Source organism: Gopherus evgoodei, chromosome 2 (assembly GCF_007399415.2).
Source record: "Gopherus evgoodei ecotype Sinaloan lineage chromosome 2, rGopEvg1_v1.p, whole genome shotgun sequence".
In the NCBI taxonomy this organism is placed as follows: Eukaryota; Metazoa; Chordata; order Testudines; family Testudinidae; genus Gopherus; species Gopherus evgoodei.
In genome coordinates this window covers 273,394,916-273,414,042 of record NC_044323.1, presented here as the reverse complement: position 1 = coordinate 273,414,042, position 19,127 = coordinate 273,394,916, and the positions used below count along the sequence as shown (strand labels likewise).

At 40.7% G+C, this 19,127-nt stretch overlaps 1 protein-coding gene across 2 annotated transcripts in view; it reads right to left on the bottom strand.

The window, feature by feature from the left end:
• The window catches only part of COL14A1 (collagen type XIV alpha 1 chain), a 173,301-nt gene that overhangs the window by 12,325 nt on the left and 141,849 nt on the right, over window positions 1–19,127 (bottom strand). For both annotated transcript variants that reach the window (XM_030553756.1, XM_030553757.1), the window contains exons 41-45: window positions 9,467–9,520; window positions 6,798–6,869; window positions 4,939–4,974; window positions 4,425–4,491; window positions 3,361–3,549 (exon numbers count right to left, since the gene is read on the bottom strand). In XM_030553756.1, the coding sequence (XP_030409616.1) occupies window positions 3,361–3,549; window positions 4,425–4,491; window positions 4,939–4,974; window positions 6,798–6,869; window positions 9,467–9,520 (418 nt within the window). The remainder of the gene's footprint in view (window positions 1–3,360; window positions 3,550–4,424; window positions 4,492–4,938; window positions 4,975–6,797; window positions 6,870–9,466; window positions 9,521–19,127) is intronic.

The following is a 19,127-nucleotide window of genomic DNA, read 5'->3' as shown; positions in this document are numbered from 1 at the left end:
CCCCACCCCCAAGACCTATCCTCAAAATGGAGAGAGCTGAACTGTGGGATAGCTGCCCTCAGTGCGCTGCTCTCATAGGCGATGGAAGTGCTGCAAATGTGAACATGACCTGACGCCTGTGGAAGTGAGTGAGAACACAAACCAGCGCTCTTCTTTTACCAGTTCCCTCTCACCGATGAAACTGACAGCGCAAAAACTCTGCAAGTGTAGACATAGCCTAAACAATCTATTCCATCTTGTATTTTGCGGTGACACTCTGAGTGCCTTTCTGGATCTGAAGAAGAGCTCTGTGTAGCTCAAAGCTTGTCTCTTTCACCAACAGAAGTTGGGGCAATGAAAGATATTACCTCATCCACCTTGCCTCACTGCAAACAACAGTAGTTTGTTCTGGAAGCAAATGCTGGCACATGCAGCAGGCAAAGTGTGCACGAGTGCATTACTTTGTTCATGAAAACTGTCAAACACTGGCCCACAGTAAACATCTGGAATTTATGTGGATATTTAGTGTAAGCCCCATTTTAAGCTTACACTAAGCCAGCAATAAAATGGTGCTTCAGAAAGCAACTGTCACAAGAGCTTTCAAACCACAACTCTTACCACACTCAATTATTATTCTTTCACATACACACATACGCCAGGTGAAATTCTATCAATAAGCAATGGCAAATTTGAAACCTATCTATTCAAACTGAGAAACCATGTACCCTGTGGACTAAACTCTGAGATCCTCACTCATATTTTATCTAGTCTTTACTTAGGCAAACTCTCATTGAAGTCATATGGATGGCAAGCACCCAAAACAGAACAGCAGAGCGTAGGAAAATTAATCTACTTCAGGTTGCTTGTGATCTAAAATTCCTTTCTGAGTAAAAGTTAAAGCTAAGATAGCCTCCTCCAATCATAAAACTCCAAAGAGGGAGCCAAAGAGGGGGAAATGCCATCTCGTGGAGATTTCTCCAGAATTGTCTGTTGGGGGTGGAATTCTTAAAATCCAAACATTCATAGAGTTGAAGGTTGAAAAGGCCAATTAGATCATCTGGTATGACATCTTGTATATCACAAGCCATTACATTTCACCCAGTTGCCCCTGTATCGAGCTCAATAACTTGTGTTTGGCTAAAGCATATTTTCCAGAAAAGCAACCAGACCTAATCTAAAAATATCAAAAGATGGTGAATCCACCACTTCCACTGGTCGTTTGTTCCAATGGCTAATCACCTTCACTGTTAGAAATTTGTGACTAATTTCTAGTTTGAATTTTTCTGGCTTCAGCTTCCAGCCATTGGTTCTTGTTTCTCTTAAAGAGCCCTTTACTATCTAGTATTTTCTCTCCATGACGGTACTACTTCTTTTGTGTCAAGAGAGATGATTAGTGATGTTCCAATAACTATGTCCAGATTAGTGAGTCAGCAGGTAGCTTTGGGAGATGCTTGATGTAAGTCTGAGATGCCCCCTGCAAACGACCAAAGTGGGCACTGATTTAAAATACGGTCTATACTTTGTGACTAGTGTTCACAGTCACACTATGCGTTGTCTATCATCTCCCAGAGGTGTAAGAGACAACAGCATCTGCCATGCAATGTTCTAAAATGGTTCAATGTGAATCATTGATTCCAGGGCATGTTGAAGCCTGGAAGTTCTTTTGTGGGGCAGGCAATCAAGTAAAAGCCTATGAGGAGCTCCAGCTGACTAACAGTGGTTGACTGCATGCTTAATGGAGACTTGTTTTATTTCCAAATCCAAATTAACAAAAACTCCCTCCCAAAGTGTAGATTCTGTTGCAGCAGCTGTTACATCCACAGCAATAATGAATGTGAGGGCCTCATTCTTCGGCAATATTTTATCACAAACTATTCTAAGTTCTCTGTCGTTTCTGTATTAGCTGTATTGCCTGTGCTGTTTCTTACAGATTAATTTTTACAATCAATAACATTATTTGTCCCTCATTATGTTAATATAAATGTGCTTAACCCCTGTGCGATTTCTGTGTACTCTAAGAAACTGTTTAAACTGTGGAAAGATTTACACTATGGAGGCAGTCCTCCTGCAGCCCACATTGGTTTCTCTCACTCATCCAGTTTCAGTCAGTCCCTTGTTTGTTTCGTCTTCCCATCTCCCTCTATTCTTGTCCCCTCCCCACTCTTTCCTGATACCCTGGAACAATGTCTGTCGTTGTTCAGCTTGAGTGCAAAAATCCATCTCTGACAAGCTTGCACTTTAAATCTCATCTCCTCTTACACTACGGTCATTTGAGTTATGGCCTTGAGGGCGTAGAGACTTGTGGGGGAGGAGGGTTGGCAAGTTCAAAGGTCACTCAAAAGTGTTCTCCTCAGAACAATATAATATTAGTTTTCTGGCTACCAAACAGGATATTTGACCTGTTAAGCTCCAGGATGTGAACAGCCATTGGACCAAATGTTTTAAAATGCCACTTATTGGTTATTGCAATTATGAGAACAATGATTCTTGGCTCTTCAGCAGTGCCTTCCCTGTGAGGATATCAAAGCACTTCATAGACACTGACTGATTTAGTTTCACAGTGCCATTGTGAGGCTATTGTTATTATTTAGAAAGTACATCAAAGCATGCCAGATGTCTCACAGATTGGAAAAAAGTCAGGCCCCACAGAGTTTGCTATTTAATTAGACAAAACAGACCGAGGAGAGGACAAAGGGACATCATATAAATATAGGTAAAAGGATGAAGGGGAAGTTTGGCAAGTGGCTGGTTAATTGCATAATTTCATTTAATTTTTTCATTTTTTGCCTCACCCTCTTCATTATCCTCTCCATCTGACCCTGACCCAGCCCTGTCTTCTCGAACAGCACGCAACTTCCCCATCTGATCAATGTGTGTCATTATGGTATGATAATTTAAGAACCTTTAGTCCAATTCATTTCAAATTCAGTAAGAAAATTCTACATTTTCTCCAGAACTAACCTACCAGTTTTGAAGCTGATATTCTTTGACTATAGTGCCTTCATTTGTAGGGTGGAGGGCAGAAAAAAACAGATTTCAAAAGGAAACACATTTGGGGCTGTAAACTTCTGCAACCCCAGAATTCTGCAAAAGGCAAACCTCTTGCACCACGTGCATCTTCATATGAATGTCAGTCCTTAGCAGGGGTTGCATCAATCCCAAATGTGATTCTACCCTATCACACTCTGTAAAGGTTGCATTAACTTGGTGATTGGCAGTCTCCATAGCTTTCAGTATTACCCAAACACTGCGGCTTAGGACCAGCTCTTAACTAGAGAAAAAACTATGTTCACATGATAAAATTAAGTCAGATAAGTAAAGTAATCATACTATTGCACCATGGTGATCTATATTACCATACATTTTAAGTATTCAGCCTACCTCTTTCTCCTGGTCTTCCTGGCTGCCCAGGATTGCCTGGAAATCCAGGTCTTCCTGGTGCTCCTTGTTCTCCCTGTGACCCAGGAGATCCTGGTCGACCTGGCTCACCAGGAGGTCCTGGAATAGTTCGTGCTGAGACAGACTGACTTGGAATCTGGTTCAGAATTGAATTATATCTGGCCATGTGACCTGTGTGGGGAAAGATTCCACCAAATTCAGGACAAAGTGGATAATCTGGCCCAGGGATATTTGAAGGGGGTAGGTTGGTGAAAGGGGGGCTGGAAGGCTCTCATCCTAAGGGGAAGAAGTTAAGAATGTGGTCTGTGATGCATGCTAGTTGTGGTGATGATAAAGTGTGTACTTGTGGGTGGAGAAGTACAGTGTGTATACTCTTAGGTAGCCTAGAATATACACTGTTAGAGGGCAGGCACTGTTCAGTGGCCTTGGGTGCGTGCTGTTAGAGGGTAGGTACTGTTCGGTGGCCAAGTGTATATGCTGTTAGGGGGTAGGTGCTGTTTGGTGGCCTAGGGTATACATTATTAGGGAGTAGATACTGTTCAGTGGTCTAGGGAATCCACTGTTAGAAGGGAGGCATTGTTTGGTGGCCTAGGGAATACACAGTTAGAGGGAAGGTATTGTTTGGTGGCCTAGGGAATACACAGTTAGAGGGAAGGTATTGTTTGGTGGCCTAGGGAATACACCATTAAAGGGGAAGTATTGTTCGGTGGCCTACGGAATACATCGCTAGAGGGGAGGTATTGTTCAGTGGCCTACAGAATACATCTCTAGAGGGGAGGTATTGTTCAGTGGCCTAGGGAATACATTGCAAGAGGGGAGGCATTGTTTGGTGGTCTAGTGAATACACTGTTAGAGGGGAGGCATTGTTCGGTGGCCTAGAGAATACACCATTAGATGGGAGGTATTGTTTGGTGGTCTAGGGAATACACCGTTAGAGGGGAGGTATTGTTTGGTGGCTTTTTGTTTTCATACCAGCTACAGATCTATTCTATAGCTGTAGAAACCGGCACCTAAAATTCAAACATAAGAGATATTGATCTGCTTACCTTGGATGAGCTGTTCACACACTTGACGAGCAACCGCACGAACCATTGCCTGGGACTGAATGTCACCCTGGATAACAACAACACCATAGCAACACATTGCTCCAACAGCACTTTTATCTTGAATGTGCTCAGAGAGGATGTGGGAGGTATGTCTTTATGGTCCCTGTGTTACAGATGGGGAAAATGAGGCAGACAACCTCTGGGACTTGCCCAAGGATGTTGATAACAGAGTTGGAAATGAGAAACTCCTGTTTTCAGACAACAAACAAAAGGCTGGGGATGGTAACCACAAAAGATTATGGGATATGCTCACTGATACTTTATTTTTAAATTTTATTAAAATTTAGAGAGAGGGACAGAGATCAGTGAATAAGAAAAATTTGACAGATTAGATCTAAACTCACCCATATCTATGAGTGGAGTGACTGTACATTACTGCGATGGGGAGTTTATGGGACAGAAGGTCAGACTGAAACGTACTCGTGGCTGTTGAATATGGCTACAGAATACTTACCCGTTCACCCCTTTCCCCCTTTGCACCAGGAGCACCCTGTTAAAAGATTAAACAAAGTTAATTCTCACCTTTCTCTCTAGTTCTAAGTACTGTATGTTTGAATGGCCAAATATGAGAGTATCACAGTGAAAGGAAGGAAAGTAAACAACTCAGTTTTAGAACCCTATATAACCCTGGCAAAGGGACGGCGACGTTCTCTTAAATATGTTCTCTCCTTTTCAATACCCAGCAGGTATTTCTCCTCTCCATGACTGAGTAGCCGATGGTTACCTTTCCCAGTTTTTTTCTCTCCACTGTTCCTCATTTCTGACCCTTTAGCCTGAGAAGACTCGTCCTGCCTAATGGCTGTGAGTGCTGTCTCTTTCTCAGAGTAGTGTAGCCAGGATGATATTCTGGAAACACAGAGGGGCTTCTGTTCCCTTACTGCTAAGTTCACCTTCCTCTTCACACTGTATTCTGTTGCCTGGGTTGTCTCTAAAATGGCACTGGAGCCAACAGCAGTGTGGACTGAAATCTGCTGCACAGGCGGAAATGTGCTTGCTTTGGAACCCGGCCATTCTGTAGGTTTTGGTGGATGCAATCTTGATTTTCAGTCATTTTTGACCTCTCCAGTTTGTTTTTCCAGTAAGACTTCAGGCCTCATATGATCCTCAGGCATATCTTCACTTACGAAAATTTAGACCAATTTCTGGAGCATGTGCCTACATTATTGTCAATGCTCCAGTTCCAGATAAGTTTTATAGCTCACCAGATCTCGTAATTATAATGCTGGTAGAGTATGACAAAGAGATTGTTAGTCTATTATCTTTGCTTATATTTTACCATCAGTCATTATATTCCCATTTTGTCAAATATTTCAAATGTTTCTGTTAGTATAAATCACCAAAGCCAACTGGATATTTGAAAAAAATCTAAAATTATTTAGTATTCTACAAATCAAGCCAGATGTGCAGCTGGACAATATCAGATTCAAATACTTTCTAGAACATAAGATTATAACATCCATTATAATATATAAAAATATTTTAAAGCTGGTTACATAAGGAAACAAATGTTAAAATGTTAAATTTCTAATTTATGAATTCAAAATATTTATCTGAATAGTCACCCCTAAAAGGTCAACTGAAAAACTCCCAAACTGTCACTAGTGTGGAATTTATACCCTCTTTTTATAGATTGTTTTACTTAAAATATTTTCTTTCAGGTATTAAAAAAAGTCACTGATATTTAAATGGTAGAAAAATTGAGCATTAGATCCTGAACAGAATCAAGGGCCCAAGGGCTCTCACTGACATCAATGGCAAAATTTTCCGTAGTTGAGGCCTGTAATTACATTTTAAAAGTGTGTCTGATTCTGATGTCATTTACACCCATGTTAATCAGGAGTACACTCACTGAAGTCAACCGTGTTACACTGGTGCAAAACAAGTATAAATAAGATCAGAATCAGGTCATTTTGAAAAATGCCATCTTTGTGGAAAGTGTTAAGTCTAATAAAGCAGCATATTTAATTTTCCTTAGTGTAATTTCAAATGGAAACAAAATTAAATGGCTACATTTAGAATATGAATTCCTATCCTGCATCCTTTTAACCTTTAAAGACGTCTTTTCTTGATGCTTTCATGCGTATATTTCTACCCAACATTTTCAGTCAGACCAAAAGCAAAACAAAACTAAATAAAAACTAAATTACACCAACAATGGGATGTTTCATTTAGTCATTAATTGCAATCAGCATGAGGGCTTAATGAGCAAATGGACCACAATTCTGTGTAGCTCTTTGTGATGGATAATGGTGAAGGTTAGACACTGAATAGCAGAGTATTGCTAATATATAAGAATTATGTTAGCTTACTTACAGGGGGTCCAACACCACCTTGTGGCCCAGTGTTTCCCATAACCCCTGGAACACCAGGAGCTCCAGGTATTCCCTAAATGGAAAAAGAGAGAGTCAATAGTTAATTGTGACATCCAACATCAATGAGTCCTTATTGACAAAAATACTTAAACACAATTTTTGTACTGTATGGTCAGTATCCTAGCTACAGCAGTTCCACAGTGGTGCATTGGTAATTTGAAAAGTGAGAAAACTACGCATTGTGCATAGTACACTATGTTAGATTACTGCTGCTAAATTTACTCCTTTATCAAGTCCTGTGGATACACTTTCATGTCCATAATAGTAGAAGCCAGAGATTAAATGTTTATTTTCATTGTGTTTTCATTTTTAACTTACTATTACCATATAAATGAATTCTGAATTAATAATCCTTATTAAAAATCAGCGAAAAGGTCAATTTACAAATTCAAAGAAATTGTGATTTAAGACTGCCAGCAGATTGCCTCACACATCAATTCCTCAACGAACTGAAACACTGACTACATTTAAAACTATACCCTGTTTGGAGAACCCATGCAACAGGCACAAGAAGGTGAATTAAGAATGAGACTATAGCTGTTCTAGATGAGCTTTTCACAGTGATGAATATTCATTAATGTAATGCATTAATGTCAGCACAATGCTGCAAATAGGTAAAGAAATAGGTGCTAAGTAGTATTTATTTGTTTAGAATTATGCAAATAGCATAAAGGGTAATATCACTATTATTCAGCTAGTAACACGTTCTTTTTTCAATGTGTAGTTATTAGGGCGACCAGATGTCCCGATTTTATAGGGATAGTCCCGATTTTGGGGCCTTTTTCTTATATAGGCTCCTATTACCCCCCACCCCCATCCTGATTTTTCACATTTGCTCTCTGGTCACCCTAGTAGTTACATAATTTCACAAAGGAAATTTAAATGTAGAGGCCCAATCCTAAACTCCTTATTCGGCCAAACTTCCCCTGGACTTCAATGAGTCTGAGGGTCCAGGGCTGTGGGACAAATCTTGGCACTTGGCTTGAATAACCAGGGAACAGCTGAACAAAAGAAAGAATCCACCCATCCCCAGATTGCTGAAAAGTTAAGGAACAACCATGTGGATGTTACTGCAGCTTGATGTTCTGGAATCATTGAAGGGTTTACACAGCAATGGATCCTTTGGCCTTGCCTCTTTCCAGGCCCACCCAGGCACCATCTCACCCCTCCATATACAGTGTAACCACATCTGTTCTGTGACTATGGCACTTCCTGTGGCTGTAGTTTCAAGGGCAAGATTTGCACCCATATGAATCCTCAGATCTTATTTCCCAAATGGGTTAGGTTCATAGCCTCTATCCTTGTGGATTCTCATCTGGTGTGCTGGCCAGTCTGTGAGAATGCTGTTGGCTTGTGCTAGTCAGCTGATCGCTGCACTGACCTGGAGATGGACTAGTATTTTATAGCATGTTCACGCCTTGTGAATCTTTATTTTTAATAATAGTTAAGCATTTAAATGAATGGCAAGTGGGTGCTTTGTAAGTCACAACATAATGGTAGCATCAATTCACGATTTCCTTGCTTTTGTTAAACTTTAAATCTTTACAGTTATTTCAACTGTTTTTTTCCCCACTCCTGTAGGACCCCAAAGTAGTAATGATGAAAGTGCAGTAGCCAAGGGGATGGAGTGGGGGAGAACTCAGGAGATTGCAGGTTTCTAAATATTTTCTTTTCTTGTCACTAACATGTAAATAATACATTGTCTTGTGTCCTGATTCTGGCTAGTTCTAATAAAGTAATAAAGTTAAAGCACTTGTACATTTTTCAGTGTCACATGTCTTCAAATAAGGAATTCAAACCAGAGATTGTGAATGTCTAAGGTGCATGCAAGATTCCTTCCACAAAGATATCTTCTATCCTAATCAGTGTTAGCAACAACTTTAGGGTCAGATTTTGCCACGCTTGCTCACAACGTGTAGTACCTTACCCACTGATTTCATCTGCCCTACCATACAACATGAGTAAGACTGGCAGAATCTAGCAATTAGAGAATATTTAAAACCATCACAGACAAATTGGCCCACAGTTCCCTATAACCTCACTACAAAGCTTGCTAGTAAATGTATCACTCCTTAAAAATGTATTTTCCAGAGGCAGATTTATAACACAAGGAACAAAATTCTGCCCTCAGATGAATGTGCTCTGCTCCTACTGAAGACAGCTGAGGTCAGATTCTGGCCTCTAGATGATCTCTGAATTATTTTCTGAAATGTTTGAATACATTCTGCAGGGCTTCAGCTGCATGACCTGGGGCAATGAACTCTGGTGGCTCACGTCAGAGAACTTCCCGCAAGACTAGAGTCTCTGCCTCGTCTCAATGCCAAGGACCATTAGTCCACTTTACACAACACAGCTACTTTACTTACCACAAGATGGCAGCCTATTTATTGAGTGACTCAATCGCCCTTTGCCATGGGGGAGTCATTGTCTCTCAAGGTAATGATCCAAAAAAATGGCATAGCACGGTCAGCTCTCTGCCAAGCCCATGATTAATCAGAATTCTAATCTCTAGTGCAATCGGCTATTTAGCCCCAGCTGGCACAGGCAGCAACCTACATCCTGAAAGACCTCAACTCATACAGTAATAAATCCTACATAGACAGTACTTACCACTGGCCCAGGAGGACCTTGGGGCCCTGTGGGTCCATCTTTGCCAGGCAGACCCTAGGGAAGAAGAATATGGAAATTAATCAACAAACTTCTTAGAAGAGTTATACTCTCCAAGTCGAGATAATTTCTTCTAGAAGGCAACTTTCTTTCTTTCTTTTAATAACAAAATTAAAAGAAAGAAAGAAAGAAAGAAAGAAAGAAAGAAAGAAAGAAAGAAAGAAAGAAAGAAAGATTCACTCCACTCAAAGGACCAGCCGAAACCTACATACCATTCACGTCCCACCTAGAACTTCAGAACAATGTTTAAGTGGTATGAACTGCTATGTAAGCCTTGTGCTGGTGGTTTGCAAATTTCACCTAGAATGTTTCTGTAAATAGGTGGATGAGAAAGGCTTCTCTTCTGTGAATTTTAAGCTCGCTGAAAACTCTTACTAGAATTACCTGAGATGGATCCCAATCCTACTAACTCTTCTTCACACAGATCATTGTTATTCATGTGACTATGCCCATGGACTTCCTGGTGAATGCATTATCGGAAAGGAAAGTTTCATTGCCCAGAAATAGTGCACAGCTTTACTGGACACCACAGAGGCCCTGAGTCAGGAAGCTGCTTAATGAGACTTAATTGGGTATATTCATGAATGAAGTTACGCACTTAAGAACCTTCCTGAATCAGAACCAAAGACTAAAGACTACCCCCATACTAGAGAGCAAACTACTCATGACAAAAAATGTACAAACTAGAAGAGTAAAAGATACTTATGCATATTAATCAGGAAGCATATTTTTCATTCAAATACTCTAAATCATAACCCCATCAACTGTTCTGATCATTAGTCCTGAATCAATATTTGGAAAAATTTGCTGGTTCTAAAAGCATTTACACTTGTCCACCAAAAGGCTTACAACCTTGACAAGTTACAATATATTGTGCCCAATCTTAAAAAATAAATCACATAATGCTGGTTTTCTTCTTTCCCTCCTCTGTCCCCCCTTAAATTCTGATGATTTTAGCAATGGATAGGTGACAAACTACTAGAAGCTGTCACTTGGGTAGGGTGAATCAGGGTGACCGCCCTGGCCCCGGCGCTTTGGCGGGGCCCACACTTCGATAAAATCAGGACTGACCTGATATTTAGCCCTTTGTCCCACATCCCAACCAATGTATGATTGGGATGCCATTTGTCCCAATATTCAGGTGAGGAGGCAGGCAGGGAGACGAGTAGGCACGCAGAGTGAGGAGGCAAATGAGAGGTGAGCAGGAGGGTGGTGAGGAGACTGGCGAGTGGGCGGATGGTGCAGATAAGAGCGGGCGGGTGGGTGGATGGAGAGGCACGCCAAATGGACAGTGAAGAGACTAGTGGGGAGGTGAAGTGGGCAAGGAGAAGAGCAGCGAACAGGCAGGCTGGGTAATTAGGCGAGCGTCGGCTGGGCGAGTGCGCTTGGCGAGCGGCAAGGAGACTAGCAGGAAAGCTGATTTGTCCCAGTCCCTGTCCCCCCTAGGGATGGCCCTGATTAGATGTAATGCTTTAGTATTTGGAAATTGTGATTCTAACCTGCTTATATATGGTAGAAACTATTGGTTTGCAAATTTATCTTTGGTGTAACTGGAAAATATTCTCTACTCCATTGTAAGGGTGTTTAGGTGACAAAACAAGTATGTCATATCCATATTATATCAACTATCTACAGTGTGGATAAGATATGCTTTTCTGTTTCAGAGTATATCAGGATAGTTCCTAAAGCTTCAAAAGCCCTATATGGCCCCCTCGTTATGATAAGAACTAGAGAATAAAAAAGAATGGTGATGTTACCATGAAATGAATGCCAGTCTACCTGAACCCACTTTTAGAGTATAAATAAATACATTTAGTTCATTTCAAATCATTCAGCAAATCAAGAAAAGTTTGCTCACCCCATGAAACTGCAAATTCTAAAGGCTTGACAAACTCTTCCCATGAATAACCCATGAAATGAAATAAAAAATAAAAATTGATAAATACAACAGGTGTTTCTGAGCTTGATGTGAGTAGTAGCCATTTTGCTAATGAAGTGTTTTGTTTTTGCGAAAGTTTAGAAAAATGTATGTTAGACAGACTTCACTTGTGACACTCGCAGTATGGAAGCCACTTACAAAATGATGTAAAGCAGAATACCTGTTTGATTAAATACCAAAGCATCAGTTTTCCTGAGAGTTAAACCAATATGAAAACAAACTGTTTAATTTTTTAAAAACAAGTGGGTGAAAACCTGTGCCCATTGACTTCAATGGGGCCAGGATTTCATCCAGAATATTTTATGGAAGTCTTTCCACTGACGTCCAAGGAGCTGGATTGGATTCAGTCTCCACACTACTTGTGTAAAAACTGCCATACTTCCCTTCCCACCCTACCAGTAAATGGCAGGAACTAACAGTACGTTTAGAAACGCTGGTTTTTCTTTGAATGTAAAGTTCTTAATTACACTTCATTTATTCCCACTGGGCAATACTTTTTACTCTTGGCTGCTGGAGAATGTCTCCTTGCATGTCCTGGGGGTATATTTTTCTTGGCACAGTTTCTGTATCTCTTGGCCATTTAAAATGAACTCCAACTGTATTTGTTAGGTGTGAAAATTGCCATTTATAAATTAAGTCAAACAGAAGTCTGTCTCAAGGAGTAGTATGGTAGTAAATGTTCTTTGTACTAACCCAGAAGGAAAAGATATACAACAATGTAGTTTGTTTATGCTACTATGAGGGTTAGTAGTTTTGCAGATTATCTGATGGCTGATATGTGTTTTAGATTAATTCTGAACATATGTAGCATGGGGTGGTGATTAGTGGGACGAATTGCTAGAACAAAATGGAAATGTGTTTCTGTTGGCTGCTTATGCCACTAATTATGGTTGAGTAAAGACTATATGAGGTCACAGAACAGTACTCAGAATAGTAAAACATTGGGATATTATGCATTGTTTCGTTTATTGAGCTCCCTTTTGATGGCTTAACCCAAATAGTGTCATCTTTTGGAAATAAGGTACTATACCTCAGATGTGGTAATATTCAGTAAACCTAGTAGTCAAGGGTCCCTGAATTTGCTCCAGATAATCCTGTGTCCAGGAACCAGCTATTTCAGATTTACGTGCATATAAGAGCTGAATCCACACTAAATGCCTGAATTTCAAAACTACCCCCAAATATAGAGAAGTTTAGATTTGAATGTCAACCAAAAATTATCCAGGGCATATGATGCTACTGAACTTAAATATATGCATGAAGAATCAATTTCAGTGGTGTATTTTGGGGTAAAATGCTAATTGGGGATTACATTCACCCATGTGCAGAGGGCAGAATGAGATTTAAACCTGATTTAAGACATTGGGTAAAATTCTGGCCCCAATGAAGTCCTTGTGAGTTTTCCCACTGACTTCAAAGGAGCCAAGATTTCACCTCTTGAACATACGTGGTATTTGACATTTTTTGACCCTCTAGAGAAGGGTGATTTTCACTCTAAAGGCCAACTATCCAGTCCTGCATATAGGCAAAACTCTCACTGAAATTAGTGGACCCCATCATGCAGTGTTTACTCATGCAAAACTACTGAGTGTATCCAAGCAAAGGCTGCAGGATAGGATATAATGCAGGCCAGTCTTATCTGAATAAGCACAACAGAATCAAGCCCAATTCCTGTACACTCGAGGCTTCAAATATTTGTCTTTGCCAGACCAAAAGCTCAAAAAGTAGTGTTGTTCCCTCCCAAATTTCACCACTATCAAGGATTTCTGAAGTTATTTTGCATTAGTTTTTACTCTTGTGCTAATTCACAGTAACTGCGGCAGGCATACAACTATCCAGTTAATTCACTAAAATACTACAGATTACCTCAGGAATATCAATCTGCAGGTGTGAGGTGGTTCACAAAAGGGCTGTGTTGTTCTGACTAAATAAAGCTAATTCGGGAAAATACTAGTGAAGTGATTTCTGGAATCTTTTGGTGCTCAGCACAAACGTCCTTTTACTGTAAAGGCAGTGTTTGGAAAGCTGACAGCACGAGGCAAACTAGACTAGTTCTGCTTCACAGCACTTGAACATAGTAATGCCCATGTAATATCCCACTCTGTCTTTGTAGTACAACAGGTGAAAAGGAATATATTTGTATCATCCCCTCTAAGAGCTGATATGCAACAAGTTTCTCTTTTATTTTTCACAGTTTAAAACACAGAAGGCCCTATATGGTGTACTCTGCTAACCACTTAAATGTTTTCCTCTATTGTTTATAATATGCTGTTAAAAATCTTGTTTGGAAAATAAAATCCCCTTCTTTACCAATCTGGTCTTTTTCTATTCCACATCTGGGGCTGAGCAGGTAGAAGTAAGTGTGTCACCATGGTGAGGAGAAAGCTCTGAAGGACCAGAAGAGTTAAATGCACCTTCCAGCTGGGCTAATGTTGGCAAGCAGGTTAAAGCAGCAGATGGTCAAAGCCCTCTAACCTGTGCCTAGCTATTAGTACAGCCATGGAGCAGCTCAAGGAAGGTAGTCACCTGACATCACACCTCATCTTCTCTGCTTCCTGGTGCTCAGCAGAGCCATGATGGTGAAGCACATGCAATAAAGCAGTTTCTTCTGTCCAAGGCAACCTGTCTATCTGCTAAATCAGTCCTGTCTGCAACCCCAACATCAGCATGTTGTTCTTGTCCCTCTTCCCAGGAGAAGTCTAGTGTGTAGGGGGAGTCCCTAGGGAAGATGGGGGGAGGGGACTATGGGAAAGCCACCAGGGAACAATGAGAGGTGACCAAGTCACAGACATTTGGGGGTAGGGAATAATTCAAATGAGCTGGGGAATCTGAGGACAGAGTGATGGAGGCAGTCTCTCCTCCAGTATGTGCATGCAGGAGAGATGTACCTACTGCACCATCCCTTAGAATGGTACTTTATGATCCTTTTCCCCCAACTGGCTAGCTCTGCCCCCACAAGGGTGGCTTGCATCTCTCAGGAGAGAATGAAGACTGTATGTATGACAGGACCTTGTGTGGAAGCCATGGGGAACACGGGAAAAAGAAAGCACCTTTTCTCTTCTGCCTGTGCACTGCACCTGCACAAGGGCCAGTCACAATCTTAACTTCATATCCCTGGCAGAAAAGGAAGAACTGAAAGGACAGGGGAGTCTAAGAGGAGAATATTTGGGCCAGATGTGGCTTGGAGGAGTGAGGGGGGCTAACCAGCACCTTGATCTCAATTCAAGCACACAGTCCTGCACAATTCAACCTGGCCCCTTTGTGCTGGACATAGCTTTGTCCAGAAGAGTTAGTGTAAAAGCACACATTGCCTGTTTTAGTACAGTCACTCTAGTATGGACCATTGTGTGGGGAGAGAAGGGCAGGGAAAGGTTCCTTGAATATTTTCACAATGACCACGTCACTAAGAACAAAACAGGCAGAAACCACGTCTCCTTTCCCAACATCTTTATTTCTTCATTTATAACAAGAAGACTAAGGTGAGCCAGGAGTGATTCATAGTATAAATCTGAAATTTAGATTTAGTCCAGGTACCAGATTTGTTTAAAAAAATCTATCATGGATGTTCTGAATTTGTTATTAAGAGAAAACAGATCTTTAACTCTGTTTCAACCTTTAAAATTAATTTTAATCTCATCTCATGGCCTGGGCAGTCCATTATGAATTTGGTTTCTGTTTGTATTTTATACACCTGATTAGGGGATATACTTAAATTTCTTCTTTTAAAAAGAAACTACTGAAAGCTATGAAAAGGAAAGAAATAGTATATATAAATTTTTTTTAATCTTAGATAAATAAACCAGGGATAAAAAAAATTAACAACCCAGGGGCAGAGGGAGTTTTAAACTTAGTATTGAATAAAAAGATAAAATAAATGTCAAATGGGAAGCAAAATCAGAGACCCTTATAAATAGATTTTAATAATGATTAGAAGCTCTATTAGAAAGTAAGACAAAGCAGAAAGGAAGAAAGGAAATAAAAGTGAACTGGAAGGGGAAAAAAATCTATTTGGAGTTAAAAGGCGTTTAAAAATTAACATCATAGTGGCTATGATTCAGTAAAATGCTTAGTCATGTGCTTAAATCCCATTAACGTTAGTGGAATTTTTCAAGTGCTTTGATGAATCAGGTCCATTATGCCTCAAGCATCTTAAATAATAAACATTAAAAAGAAAGTGATGGCCAAGCTAAGAATAACACGGAAAACATCCATTTCAATATAATTTTAGTTTTACAGTAGAGGCTGAAAAATAGTTTCAGAGCTTGGCTTACAGAAGGAAGTTTGACAAAGAAAACATTATACAAAAAAGTAATTTACTTCATAACTTTCCAGTGCCCCTTTGCGACTGTGACAGTCAGCAGCGACCCCCTAACAGCCAGTAGCTTTATAATAGCTGGCAACCATTAGGGGAAATTGGACACCTCACGGACACGGTAGACTGAACTTTTGAACTGTCTTCCCTTATCAGTCTTGAGGCAGTTGAAGTTGGTCCTAAGCCAGTTTTTGCTGAGCAGATCGCAAAAGTGCAGGGTTTGCTAACCACCAATCAAATGCTAAGACGACCAAAGCCTGTGTGTGAGTGTGTAGAAAAGATTCTTGGTTTTTATATGGAGTAGAGTTTTTTTGTACCAAGGTACAGAACTCTCCTTTCTTCTGCAGAATAAAGCAACCTTTCCTTATCCCTGTCTGGCTGTCATTGGCTCTCAGCTAGGCGGACCCGACATTTCGGTAACACTACTGATGCAGTGACGTCTGTCAGAATTACAGAATACTCCATTTCTGATGAGTTTTCCCTTCAGATAGACTGTACAGTGAGGTTACTGTGCTGGATTGCCACTTTCAGGGGAGTTTTATGCCAGTGTAACTCCACTGGAATCAATGGAGTTACCCTAGCATAAACTAATGCAATAGAGTGGAGAATCAAGCCCATCATTCTGTACGTATAACTTCACAGTCTGCTGCCATAGAAATCACTGTAGCATGACAATATAGCACAAATGCCCAATGATAGGCTTGATTCTATAAGGTCTTCAGAACTTTCTGAGAAATCCTGAACACGCTTAACTGAAGAACAATCATCTAGTTCATTTCCTCAAGAGCAGGAGAAACTAAACACAGGAAAGAATTATGATCAGTATTTAAAACTGAGAATTTATTTAACTTCCCACCCTTATTATAAGCCACCCTGGGGCTATCTCCAGAATAAGAGTTACATGCCTTTCCCCTGACTTAATCAAAGTCTGTGTCTGTCATCCAGGGCCGGCTCTTCTAATCTAATACTTGGAGATATACCAATCTCCTAGAACTGGAAGGGACCTTGAAAGGTCATTGAGTCCAGCCCCCTGCCTTCACTAGCAGGACCAATTTTTGCCCCAGATCCCTAGGTGGCCCCCTCAAAGATTGAACTCACAACCCTGGGTTTAGCAAGCCCATGCTCAAGCCACTGAGCTATCCCTCCCCCCTTCTGTTTTTGCCCCCCCAAGCAGTGCACTGAATTGCTGCCGTGGACGGCAGGGGCAGTCCATGCACCGTTAGGGCGGCACGCGTGTTTCCGCGGCAGCGGCAATTCAGCAGCAGCTTCTGTCTTCGGCCAGAAGACAGAAGCTGTGCTGCCGGGGACAGCTGAACATAGAAGCTGCTGCCGAATTGCTGCCGCCACAGAAACACATGTGCTGCCCTAACGGCATATGGACTGCCCCTGCCACAATTCGGCCGCTGCTTCTGGGCAAGAACACTGCTGACCCTTGCAGATTGCCGTCCCAAGCACCTGCTTGGAATGCTGGTGCCTGGAGCTGGCCCTACTGCCATCCTTTTTTCTCAAAAATATCCCACTGTGACTACACTACCACTTCAGCTCCCAAGTGGTAGCACTAGTATAAAAGCTACTGTCAGATACACAAGGGATTGATCCGGGCACCTTTGGAGCCAAAAGTATAAGCAGCTACAGCTTGAGATAAAATGGCAAAGCTGTCTAAGTGGGGCTGTAGCAGCCTCATATCTCTACGGACTGAGTAAAGAAGAGAACCACCCAGACAAGTCACTGGAGGCCACTAGCATTTTCAACACCGTGTCACCTAGACTTGCTCTGAGCAAGGTTAGACAAAATGGTGACAAGACCATCAGTGGTCATGGAAGCCTTATACACTAGTGCTCTCCCCAGTACTGAAACTGCAGTTGAACCAGTGGTAGCAACAGTAAGGGGGCAGGGGAAGGCCAATGCAGACATAGCCAAAGGGAAGGGGCTAAGAGAAGCTACAAGATGGTGAGGTATTAGAAAAACAGAGAGGTATGTAGTATACAACATAGGAAAAGGCATATACTTAGAATAAGATTGAAAAGAGGGCTGCTGATATGAAGTCTGGTTGTCTAACATAATAGAGCAACATTTCTGATCTCATATGTTTGACTCATAATTTAGTTGTAAACTTAGTTCAAAATGTTGATTTCGATCTGAACATAACTCAGCACAAATCTTACACTTTACAAATTCTCTCCTTTTTTCCTTGATTTCAGAGGGAAACCATCTATTGCCCCAAACACTATACTGACTTCAGGGGAACTACTCACAGGCTTAAAGTTAAATGTGCTTGAGGGTTTGCAGGATTGGGGCCAAGATCTGAACAACTATACAGATCCTGAAACAACAGGGCTCAGCTCAATGCTAGATGTCCAAAATATGAAGAAGAAGGAAGCTCCAGAAATTTCTGAAGTTACAAAGTTTCACAGCTATTTTTCAGAAAAGCTTCTAAATATCCAGAAGAGAATGTAAATCTTGTTTAAATGGAACTATAAGTCCAATTTAACTATGTACTTGACCTGTACATTGTACTGAATTATTAATAATCAAGTAGGGATTCTTTTGCAATATCTGGATTCAGTGCACCAAGCAGTATGAAACAAAAGACTGATCAGCTGATGCTTTATAAGTCTAACTTATAGAGGTTTCCAAAGACATAGGTGAAAGTACCTAGAGGTTTAAACAAATAAATTAATACTAAGATCCAGACCTTGGCTGCTAGCCAGAATGTAAATATCCCTCCGTCTCACCACAAGCAGAAGAAAGTTGATCACATCTTTCTATTATGTAGTTCATTCTTAGTTTAACAACATTCACCTATTCACCTACTCTTTGACCCATGTTTCATTTTTAAACATTTAAGAAAATAACATACTGCTTGATTAAGAGTACTGGTCACAGAAGACCACTATTTGTACCAAACAAATACATCAGAAATAGTACAGGCTTCCTTATTGTTATTCCAAAAATTTTCAACCTGTTCTGGAGGGCAATAAAGAATCCCAGTTCTGTTCCTTGCTTCTCTCTTGAGACAATCAACAAAGGTGCTAGTTAGTGCCAGCTGTAATCATGGTAGTATTTGTGACATGGACACCTATGTACTAGATTGCTGTGTCACTGGACTGACTGTAAATTAAACTAATACATAATATTGATTTCCCCACAGTACTGGCACCAGTGCACAAGAACTATCAATAAATCTAAAACTATTATATAAATAGACCCTTATTATTATTATCATTATTTAGCATGCCCAGTGACTGCAATTCCAGACCCCAGGGCAGAATAGTCAATGGGCCCCCTAGAAAGGGATGGCTGAGGTTTGTGACACTACTTTTTTATCCTATTGATAACACATTAGAATCCAC